The sequence below is a fragment of the Durio zibethinus genome, chromosome 17 (genome assembly GCF_047325235.1).
Source record: "Durio zibethinus cultivar Kanyao isolate XHJ-2024 chromosome 17, ASM4732523v1, whole genome shotgun sequence".
In the NCBI taxonomy this organism is placed as follows: Eukaryota; Viridiplantae; Streptophyta; class Magnoliopsida; order Malvales; family Malvaceae; genus Durio; species Durio zibethinus.
The window spans coordinates 3,284,596-3,296,209 of record NC_143178.1 but is presented as its reverse complement, the minus strand read 5'-3'; the positions used below and the strand labels follow the sequence as shown (position 1 = coordinate 3,296,209).

The 11,614-nt window shown below is 33.6% G+C and overlaps 1 protein-coding gene across 2 annotated transcripts; it reads left to right on the top strand.

Moving 5' to 3' along the window:
• Positions 1 to 1,245: 1,245 nt before the first annotated feature.
• Positions 1,246 to 9,724, top strand: LOC111277449 (kinesin-like protein KIN-UA). Of its 2 annotated transcripts, none has more exons than XM_089746106.1 (19): positions 1,246 to 1,739; positions 2,735 to 2,835; positions 3,223 to 3,345; positions 3,779 to 3,919; positions 4,112 to 4,333; positions 4,439 to 4,595; positions 4,746 to 4,895; positions 5,127 to 5,215; positions 5,432 to 5,635; positions 6,152 to 6,250; positions 6,464 to 6,595; positions 6,704 to 6,835; positions 7,253 to 7,388; positions 7,472 to 7,564; positions 7,897 to 8,022; positions 8,144 to 8,269; positions 8,677 to 8,820; positions 8,987 to 9,115; positions 9,202 to 9,724. In XM_089746106.1, exons 1-19 carry the CDS (start codon positions 1,526 to 1,528, stop codon positions 9,360 to 9,362), a joined length of 2,679 nt encoding a protein of 892 aa, XP_089602232.1. In that variant the 5' UTR covers positions 1,246 to 1,525; the 3' UTR covers positions 9,363 to 9,724. The 2 variants fall into 2 exon arrangements, with proteins under 2 accessions (XP_089602232.1, XP_022719631.2); XM_022863896.2 differs by having other exon boundaries at positions 3,734 to 3,919.
• The last annotated feature ends 1,890 nt before the right edge of the window (positions 9,725 to 11,614 follow it).

Genomic DNA, 11,614 nt, shown 5'->3' with positions numbered 1-11,614 from the left:
TTCATCAAATCACATCCACTTAGTCAATTTTTTATCCAAGTTTTCAAACTCAAGTTGACCTCTACATTATCATCTTGAGTTTGCGGGATGGTGTCAATGATATTTTAATAGTATTCTAGTAATATTGTGATTAATGATATTATTCTAGTAATATTCTAATAATATTTTAGATTACTTTGTTATTGATTTAAAGAATATTAGATTTTAATTAGGTGATTATAGGAATCAATTTAATCATTATTTCTATTTATTATATTTTTTATTTTATAATATTTTACTTCTGTATAAATAGGCTTTAAACCTCATTGCAAAACATAAATCATTATAATAAAATTTTCATCATTTTTTTCTTTTTCATGCTTTACTTATTTAATTAAACTAATATACATCTTCATTTTCTCTATTTAATTCACTGTTTGATCTTTCTTTAATTATTATTTGGCTTCGCCTCTAACCATAACCTTTTGATTCAAAGTGGATTAATCAATAACATTAGCGAGAAATTAAAATCTAAACCTTAATGCAAATAAAAATGTTTGTATAGAGTACTAATAATAATGCTTTCTAAACCTTTACTTTATTGTCTATATAAATCTTTACTAGATTTTGTTAGTATCTATCTAGCAATTTAAAAATCAATGCCCCATGATTACTATACTTACAAAATTTTGTTAGCACAATTTGAAATCTAATAACATGCAAATCCTACTTTGAAATTTCAAAATTTGACCATAGGTGCTGATATCAACATGAGATTAAAAATTATATTATTATAAATATGATTATTTAATCTAAATTCTTTTCATTATCTTTCAATATTTTTTATTTATTATTTGCAATTAACACTTGATAAAGAGGTATTATTATACTTGTTGAATTATAAAAACGATTTGAATTTAAGATTTAGTTTCATTAATTAATATAATTATTTTTCAAAAATAATATTTAATAAATTTAATATTTAATATTTATGATATTTTAAACCGTGAATTTTTTATAAAAAAAATAAAAATTTTAAGACGGCAAATATTTAGGTATTTTAAAATTAAAATCAGATACTCCATCTTAATAATAAGAGACTGAAATAAACAGTTGGTGGACACTTTGGATCTGATCATCTGAGGGGCATAACAGTAATTTAAGGATCCCGTACGGTTCCAAGACACGATGCGCACGTAGAAGTAAAGTAACGAATGTACTTATGTTTCAAAAGGTTAATTTAGTAAATCCAACCAACCTCCTCCCACCACCGTTTTTATCTAGTAAGTCACGTTCTCTGGTCTACTCTCAAACCCGAAAAACCTCTCCAAATAAAGGAAAAAAAAACCTCTCATTCATTGCTTACACTCTCTCTGGTAACTTGCAGTTTCAACGCTTGGAAAAAGAAAACTTTTTTCTACCTTTCACAACATTTTCTTAGCAACCAAACATAGGACAAGCAAAGAAAAAAGAGTTCAGGTGGAGAAGTGGGCATGTTAAAAGATTGAAATCTTTTTGAGGTTTTTGGAATTGAGTTTTTGAAGAAATGGCTAGTGGTGGTGGAAATTATAGGAATGGGAGCCATAGGAACTCTCTCAAAGGAACAACAACAGCAACTGATAGGGCACTCTTTGTGAACTCCAACCCTTCAAAGCCTGCTCTTAAAAACAAGCCTTTGTCTTCGGGTGGTGCTTCTTCTGGGCTAAGGAAGAGTAGCCCTGGGTCACTTGGAGGTGGAACCGCCAAGGATGATATTGGAGGTTAGTTTTGGGGTTTTGTTTGAGATCTTCGATGATACATTTTCTTGGTTATCTTATTTGTTTTCTTTTTGTCGTAAAGGTTGTTTCTTGTTGATTTTTTTCTGTTTTTGGAGTGTCGGATAGTCTGAATTTCCACTTACGGCTGATGGGTAGCTTTTTGCAATTGTCGATGATTATAGCATGCATTGTGTGATTTTGCGTTTTATGAGTCGTTTTGTGTGTGTTTTTGGGGGGGTAAATGTGTGATTATCTTAGCTTCGAGCAGGGATAGAAGAGAATTTCTTAAGTTTTTTCCAGTTAAAGCAATTTGATAATTTATGCGATCTAAAATCTTGTTAAATAGCATTTCAAAAAAAAAATTCTTGTTAAATAGTAATCACATTTATTCATGGCTGGATAAGTTTTAAAGTATTCCAGGATCGAACTGTGTTGGTTCTGCGTCTCAAATTAGATATGAATTGGAAATAAACAGTATTTCGGGCATTTAAATGCGGCATCGGATTATATATTGATGGACTCATTTTGGTAACAAAAGAAAACCTCCTAAATTTTGTTTTTCGTGGAATGGTAGACTACAGTTAGTTTATATGGTACTCCAACATTGCAAAGATATGCCTTTAAGGAGAATGCTCCACATCAGACCGCTGAACTAGATACCTTGGGGGTACAACTGAGTACTGGTTAGGGCCACTAATAAGCAGACCCCTCAAACAGTATTTAGTGTGGCTTTACTCAATATTCACTTTGAAAATCTGATTATTAATGTGTTAAAAATGTTGAAAGTTTATATAGCATTAAAATTTGTTTATCTTTTATATGTATATCTTTCAGTGCCCTTATTTAGGGCTGTCAAATGTTAGATTCTTAGGAAGTTCAGTCTTTGCTAAGAAAAAGGGATTCATCTATAGATTGTAACTCATCTAGTCTTGACATATATGATCAGTATGCCTTTTTTTTTTTTTTTGTTAATTAAACTTTTCTATGTTTCTGTTCAGTTTCTGGAAGAGTTCGAGTAGCTGTGAGATTGCGTCCACGTAATGCAGAAGAGTCTGTGGCAGATGCTGATTTTGCTGATTGTGTAGAACTTCAACCAGAGGTATTTTGATGCAATTTGACTGGTTAGATGTGCGGGGGTTGCAATTCCTGATAACAATTTTTTTCTTAGATGTGCTTCTCTGCTTTCTGTTATCTTTTAGATTATATTTGCCTAGATATGACATCTTGAGTGATGCATCAGTCTGAAAGTGAGTTTATTGAAATTAAAAATGAGAAAAGGAGTAAAGTTTGAGTAATTATCACTTCATTTGAATTAGTTAAGAAGCATTTAGTTTCTAACCACCTTAAAAATGACAAGGCTGGTGGTCCTTTGTTTGTGCATGTTGTAGCTGACCTAACTAGCTTTCAAATTACTTGAATTTAGCTCCCATCAAGTTTCTCACATGTTTTCCTCCTTACAAAGGTACTGATGCTTCATTTATTTCAGCTTAAAAGGTTAAAGCTTCGGAAAAACAATTGGGACACAGACACCTATGAGTTTGATGAGGTGCTCACAGAGTTTGCATCACAAAAGCGTGTGTATGAAGTTGTTGCAAAGCCAGTTGTGGAGGTTTGTCTGCATGGCATATCTACTTCTACCACCATTTGTTACAAATTCACTTGCATTGAGTTATTTTGCTTTGCAACTGCAAATGCAGTACATTTAAATATTTCATCTAGCAAAGTATATGGTTTCTATCGTGCTGGATAAAAAATATTTTCAGATGTTAATGACTGTATCTTTTTTCCCGCTATGGGCTGAAAGAACAGGCTATCATTGTGTTTCATTGCTTGTCTCTTCCCAAGTTATCAATTGTTTTTGCTCTGCTTTAAACAACTGGTGTATTTGGTCATAGCTTATAAAGGATCTGTTACCTTTTTTTTTTTTTTTTTGTAAACTTGTTTTAGATGCATGGCTGATTTTGGTAAAAAGATTTTTGCATAATTTCTGTTTATAGAGTGTTTTGGATGGTTACAATGGGACAGTCATGGCTTATGGTCAGACTGGTACTGGAAAAACATATACTCTTGGACGACTTGGGGAGGAAGATACGGCTGATCGTGGAATAATGGTCCGTGCTATGGAGGATATTTTAGCAGATGTTTCATCGGAAAGTGATTCTGTTTCAGTGTCCTATTTGCAGGTTGTTGCACTTTACCACAGATCTTGGTGTTTGATTTCTGATGTTGTCATAGTTTTTATGAATTGTTCTACAACAATTAACACTAACTAACTGCTCTAACCTTATTTTCTTCTAGAAACTTTTTATCATTTTCTCCAAAGCTATAAACATGTTAATATGCCTAATAGTTTTGTTCATTGAAAATTTGTGCAGCTTTACATGGAGAGCTTACAGGATCTTCTTGATCCTACTAATGACAACATTTCCATCGTGGAAGACCCTAAAACTGGAGATGTTTCACTACCTGGGGCTACCCTAGTAGAAATAAGAGATCAGCAGAGTTTCTTGGAATTACTACGGTTAGGAGAAGCTCACCGCTATGCTGCAAATACAAAACTGAACACTGAATCTTCTCGTAGTCATGCTATTTTGATGGTGAATCAATTGAATTAAGTTATCCTTGTACTAATTGATTCACTGGCTTCCTGATTGATTCACATTTATCTTATCATGCAATTAATTTATCTCTTTCTGCTTTAGGTACATGTGAAGAGGTCTGTCAAAGGAAGAGAACCTGCTCATTCAAGTGAAAATGGTAACAGTACTAACATGGGTAAATCTCTTAGGCCTCCACTTATTCGAAAAGGCAAGTTAGTTGTTGTAGATCTTGCTGGTTCAGAGCGAATTGATAAGTCAGGTAATGAAATTGGAAGCGCAAAGCTTTCTCCTCTCAGTTTTAACTGTTTAATTAATGATGGTCCGACTGTCCACCTTTTCACTTGTGAAAATCATCTTCCTGTTGTTTTTCCTGCTAGTTGAACTTTGTTTCTTTGCTGTTACGTTGCAGGGAGTGAAGGCCACACGCTTGAGGAAGCCAAGTCTATCAATCTTTCTCTGAGTGCATTAGGGAAGTGCATTAATGCACTGGCAGAGAATAGTGCTCATGTTCCAGTTCGTGATTCAAAGCTTACTAGGTTACTTCGAGATTCATTTGGAGGTAAAGATGTAATAGCTTTTTTTCTTATGTGTTATTTGTTATTTTACTAAGTTCTTAATCTACATATCTCGCTAATATACTTGTAAACAAGAATGTTTGACATAGAGGTATATCTGGTAATTATATAATCTTGTTTTAAGATTATGACATTTTAAGTCCCATCTGAACATTGAAACATCAGCATCTTCCACACTGCAATTTGTTTTGCCTGACATTTTGATTCTTTAACAGGCACTGCAAGAACATCGTTGGTTATAACTATAGGTCCATCCCCACGTCATCGCGGAGAAACAGCTAGTACTATAATGTTTGGACAGAGGGTGGGTTACAAAACAACTTCCTTTTCTTTATTTTAATCAATTCATATTATTTTATGCTTTTAAGAAGCATTTCTGGACTAGTTGCTAGATTGTCAGGTATTCTGTTCTATTATTTTTCTAGTAACATATGATGGAATCAAATCTTGACCTAGAGTGTAAGTAACATTTATAATTCCATTTGATTGCTCAAATTTGCACTTTTTTTGCCCTTTATAGGCTATGAAAGTGGAGAATATGTTGAAGCTCAAGGAAGAATTCGATTACAAAAGTTTGGCTAGAAGGCTAGACATACAATTAGACAAACTGATTATGGAGCATGAGAGGAAGCAGAAAGCATTTGAAGATGAGATTGAAAGAATTACCACAGATGCGCAAAACCAAATTTCTGAGGCTGAAAGAATTTATGCAGATGCAATGGAGGTAAGGTTTTTACCAGTATAGTAGTTGAGGCCTTGAGGGTAATGTTGATTTTTTTCCTCTTTTTTGCATTTGTTGGTGTGCTTATGCACGTGTGCATGAAGTGTGTGTGTGTGTGTGTGGGGGGGGGGGGGGGGGAGAGAGAGAGAGACAGAGTTGCTTTTTTCCTTAAATACATATTCTAAATTTAGCTGGAACAGCGGGGATATTTTGTCGTTGAAATTTCTGCATGGTTTGTAATAACATGAATGTATCAAATATGTAACACTGGATCTTGTAAAATAATTTGGAAAAGTTAGCTTTTCTTCTTTGTCATATATATGTGTGTGTGTGTGTGTGTGTGTGTGTGTGGAGGATGGGATGTGAGAAGGGAAGTGCAAGAGGGTTTGCGTGGGGTGGAACTAAGTGAACAATTAACTGCTGCTTTTTGGTGATACATTATTTTTTAATCCAGTGCCTTAAGTTAATCTACATTGTACTTGAATGCATACTGAAATTCATATCTTCTTCTTCTTGCAGAAAGAAAGATTGAAGTATCAGAAGGACTATATGGAATCAATAAAGAAGCTTGAGGAGAAATGGATGACGAACCAGCAAAAGCTGGGTGGTGAAAGAAAGGTGGAAATATAATCTTTTGTAGAACTATAATCTTTTGTAGAACTATCTCTCGTATTACATCATATAAGTTCCTGATCCTATGGAAAATTTAATTAAGCAGCCATATTTTCTGTCTTTTGCTTTATTCCCTTTGTTACTCTTTTCTCTAGTTTTTGCCACTTATAGCTAATTTGAAACTTGCCTATCATGTCTGCCATTTTTTGTCTGACACAGGAGCAGATGATATCCACTGAGGAAATTGGTGAGGTAAAAAAGTTACTTAGCAAAGAAACTTCACTAAGGAAAGCTGCTGAAGAGGAAGTCAGTAACCTTAGAAGTCAACTAGCTCAATTGAAAATGTCAGAGGTATATTTTTGGTATCTCTCTGTATTTTACTTCATCCTTAGCTCTGCTTTTCTGCTACTTCTTTGTCATATAGACTGCTGTCCCATACTGCCATACTTCTATGTATAGGCATCAGCAAATTCTGAGATCTTGAAACTGCGAAAGATGTTGGAAGATGAGGCATGTCAAAAGGAGAAACTTGAAGGGGAAATATCAATGCTGCAAAGTCAGTTATTGCATTTAAGTGTTGAAGCTGATGAGGTATGTTATCAACTGAATCTACAAATTCGATAGTTGTGCATAGTCAATTCATTTATTGTTACTGATCCTGTAACGCAGTACTTCCAAAACTTCTTCCCTTTAGCTTGATCATTTCTCATCCTTCATTTGCTGATTAAGTATTCCTCTCATGCATGAGGAAATTTTATACATAAAGTAGATGGTAAATCCTAAAATTTTCAAACTTTGTCTATGTCATTGTAATTATAATGCAAATTAAATATTTCTCTGGAGCTTATGAAATGAAATGGCCTTCTAACGACCTTATTTAAAGAACTGAAAATGATCTATTAGTAGGTGAGGCTTGTAGTTTAAGGATACGCATATGTTTGCCACCTGAGTGACAATTGCTTTAATTGTACATCTCAAATTTTAACCAGACATGCATTTTTGTTATAGACTAGAAGAAGGCTTGACAGAGGCGTGCCTGCAAAAGTCCCTGGGGCTCTAGATTCTCTCATTTCTCAAATTAGACCACAGGTAAAGGATTCAGGAAATGGAGAGAAGGCCTCAATAGCAAAACTCTTTGAGCAAGGTAGTGGTAATTCCTTAGCTGATATTAACAAAATTAATAAACAATAATCTATTTATATTTAATCTTTTTCTTTTCTCTTATAGTGGGATTGCAAAAGATCTTGTCATTGCTTGAAGCAGAAGATGCTGATGTGCGGATTCATGCTGTGAAAGTGGTCGCAAATTTAGCTGCTGAGGGTATCTTTTCTGCCTGTCTGTTCCTCATCTACCTTTTTTGGTAGCATTGACATACTTTTCTCTAAATTTGACATGATTAAAATGGAGCACTGCTATTTTTAAGTAGTTGCACGTCTTCTGTTTTTTCTCATCTTTGGTTTCAAATTAATACTTGCGAATCTTGTAGGAAGCAATTTTAGGACTGAAACTGTTAATTCTAGATTATTGAGGTTTTTCACATGGATGTATTTGCTATTTCCTCCATCTCTTCTATCCATATAATAATTACTTTGATAGTGCTGTTTCTTACTAGAGCTGTCAATGACAGTGTAAACTTCACCTCCATTATGCAGAAACAAATCAGCTGAAGATTGTAGAAGCTGGAGGTCTAACGTCCTTGCTGATGCTGCTTGGAAGCTCTGAGGATGAGACAATACATAGAGTTGCTGCTGGTGCAATTGCCAATCTTGCGATGAATGGTAAAATTTAGCTCCCCTTCTTCATCATTTTTATACTAGCACGCAAAGTGACACTACTTTCTATTAAGTCTTTTTGCTTTCAATTGCTCTTCCTTTTAAATATTTCCTTTTATTTTGTCAGAAACCAACCAGGAACTCATAATGTCTCAAGGGGGCATTAGCTTGTTATCAACAACAGCAGCTAATGCTGAGGATCCTCAAACACTTAGAATGGTTGCTGGGGCCATCGCCAATCTCTGTGGCAATGGTAAATTGTTGACGTCTTGATTTTTATCTGCAGCAATGATCTTATTTGCTTGCACAGTAAAGTTCATGAGAATTTTGTGCATGTTTTCTCAATAAGTATAAATTTCCTTAACTTCAATAAGTAATGTGCTTATGCAAACTTCAACAAGTAATATGCTTATGCAAACAGAGACTTAAAACTTCTAATAGTTAAAACTTGAAAATATTAAGCCTTTTCTGCGTGTTCCATCTGAGGTTGTTCCCAAGGAGCTCTTTACTATGCATGTGCTTTTTTTTTTTTTTTTTTGAGTCAAATGTATGTGAAAGAACTTAGACTGGCGTAGTCCTATCAATAACTTTCTTAAAGGTTCATTAAGTTGATCAGTTTGTTTATCTCTTCCATTGAGTACTTCTCCATTACATCTCCAGATAAGCTGCAGAATAAGCTAAGAGGTGAAGGTGGTATCAAGGCTTTGCTAGGAATGGTCAAATGTGGACATCCGGATGTTCTTGCACAAGTTGCTCGTGGAATAGCAAACTTTGCTAAATGCGAGTCAAGAGCATCAACTCAAGGTACATTTCTTGGAGGATGACTTCTTGAAGTCTTTTGACCTCATAGCTTGCCACACGGCATCTTTTAACTTGTTGATGCCTTGCTAACAAAGTTTACAATGGGTGTTCAGAAACATATGTATGATTTCTTTGTCTTCTTGGGTATTTTGGTTCTCAAATGGTACAGGAAGTAAAGCTGGAAGGTCTCTTCTGATTGAGGATGGAGCACTTCCATGGATTGTACAGAATGCTAACAATGATGCCTCGCCAATTAGGCGCCATGTTGAGCTTGCACTCTGCCACTTAGCACAACATGGTAAGTTTGTTTTCTCTTTGGAAATTTTGGAGAGGTTTCTCTCTTTGACAATCTTTCTAATGAGACTCCAATCCACTACATTGCAGAAGTGAATGCCAAAGACATGATAAGCGGAGGTGCCTTGTGGGAACTGGTCCGCATCTCGCAAGACTGTTCTCGGGAAGACATAAGAACTCTTGCACATCGGACACTTACTTCTAGCCCCACCTTCTTAGCTGAATTGAGGCGGCTACGAATAGAATATTAAACACACTCTGGAAAACTTTATTAAAGTGAACTTGAAAGTGCAGAAACCGTGTCAGCTTAAACTAATTCAAACTAGAGGATTGATACTCCCCACATTTGAAACAAGGTGTGCTTCCAGCTGTGCTCCTGTTGAAGTTTTGCCATGAAACAGAGTGCGCTTGGCTTCGTAGTCAAGATATGTTGTTGATTACACAAGGAACCTCTGATTTATTAATCAAATTGTTGTCTTGTAATCTCATCTGAGACCTGCCTGTGTAGTCTGCTAATTGTAGTAAACAAATGATTTGTATATGAAATGGGTATTAGAGTAACTAACATCCAGTTATTGTATATATAAGTAAGTTCATATCATTTATTCTGTAACGATTGATTTGCTTTGGAAAATCTGAAGCCCTGAAAGTAAGTAAAAACCCCACTATGTGTTAATGCAGTTTGGTGCTGGCAAATTCCAGGCTGTAGTTGCTGTGTAAAGAGTTTCTTTTTTTTCTGTTTTTTTTAATTGTTTAAAAAAAACAACAGCATTTTTTTTTCTTTCAAAGTATACATTGCGAATGGAAAATTCTGAAAAAAATTGAAAATATAAGGCAAGCAAAATAACTCATGATTGATTTATTTGTATTTTCTATTTGGTACCAATAGTAATTGTCCGTATATTATATCTCATACTAATTTTAATTAATTAAGAAGATTTTAGTTATGAGCTTGACATTGATCTTCTAGATTAATTAAAATTAACCTAGGTAAAGAACCCACCTTTTAACTGTCGAATCATGAGTCAATAACTTAAAAGGATAGATCAGCACAAGAAAGTGGAAGAGGAGTGGGGTGACAGAAAGGAAAAGCTGAAGATGTTCAAGAATTCAGTGAAAGAAGAATGAATGAATAAGTCAAATAAGCTCAGCTGTTTGGAACAACAAAAAAAAAAAAAAAAGGGGCGAACAGCCAGCTGTGAGTTTTAAGATGGAGACCAGTGGTAATGCAAAGAATCTGAAGTGGATTTTGGCTTGAATCTTGAACAGCCGCAAAATACCCAGTTCTCTGAATCCAAAATAGACGGATAGGGAGAGACAGACAGATAGAGGCTAAATTTAAAGCCCACGTTGTCTTGGTCGTTGCCTTTTTGTGCTAGTGTTTTGTAGTATTGCCTCGAAAAGGAGCTTGTTCAGAGCAGTGCACGTGTAAACCTGCTAAAAAATTTAAGAAAACAAAAATAATAAAAAAAATATATATGATTTTAAGATACGAAGAATATTATTTTAAAGATAATTATATATATAAGATATATTAAAATATTAAAATTTTTTAAATAAAAAATAATGAAATTGATCAGACAAAAAAATTTATTTATAATAAATAAATGATCATCAATCAAGTTAATTCAAAAAGTTATGATATTTTATATAGTTATATTTTTTTGTTTAAATAAATTTTATTTAAATAGTCATATTTTTTTTGTTCAGATATGTATATTCATATCATCATATTTTTTTCTGTTTAAATATGTTTATTCAAAATCAGTAATATTTTGAAATAAAAAAATAATAATAAAAAAAAATTAAAAATTAAATCTATTTGTTAAATAAACTCAAGTGTCTAAATGCTCATCTTTGACTTTTAAAATTATTTGACTCACTAAAAAACCTCCTAACAAACCTAAATGATTTGGCTTTCTCCAACACTTAGCTTAATTACTTAAATAACATAAGTAATTTTTTTTAAACTACATATAAATAATATTTTAGTTAATATAAGATACATCACATTATAAACTACCAATAAAATCAATACCCGTATATTTTCATGTCTCTCGTATCTTTAAAAGAAAAACCCTAACTAAAGACCCTGTCAAGAAACAAATGTTTGGAAACTATAATGCCCATACCTCTTTGCCTACTTCTCATAAATATTTTGCCACCCCCTGAAATGAAATCGTCTCTATATCCAGGTTTAATTCAACCCCTGATCTCCTTTGACCTTGTCTGCTTCTTTACATAAACAACAAAAAATAATGAAATAATTTAATTCAAATAATTTGTATATATTAGTGTTAAGAACATTTGGTGATCAAAAAAGTCTAGTGAATTTTTTTATGTTATAAGCTTTTAGCAATCAATCAGAGATAATTCTATCATCTATGCCAATATGTCAATCTAAAATGTTAGGTCAATCTAACATGTTTGGTGTCATATTAACTCAACCCTATACTTATTATCTTCTAATGGTCCTCATTGCTTATTTATAAATATGAAAGTC

Bases quoted from the DNA above. Each gene is read 5' to 3' on its own strand.
- LOC111277449 (XM_022863896.2), top strand. From the start codon at position 1,526: ATGGCTAGTGGTGGTGGAAATTATAGGAATGGGAGCCATAGGAACTCT. The intron at 1,740-2,734 runs GTTAGTTTTGGG...GTTTCTGTTCAG, and splicing joins CGCCAAGGATGATATTGGAG to TTTCTGGAAGAGTTCGAGTA. The intron at 3,920-4,111 runs GTTGTTGCACTT...AAATTTGTGCAG, and splicing joins TTTCAGTGTCCTATTTGCAG to CTTTACATGGAGAGCTTACA.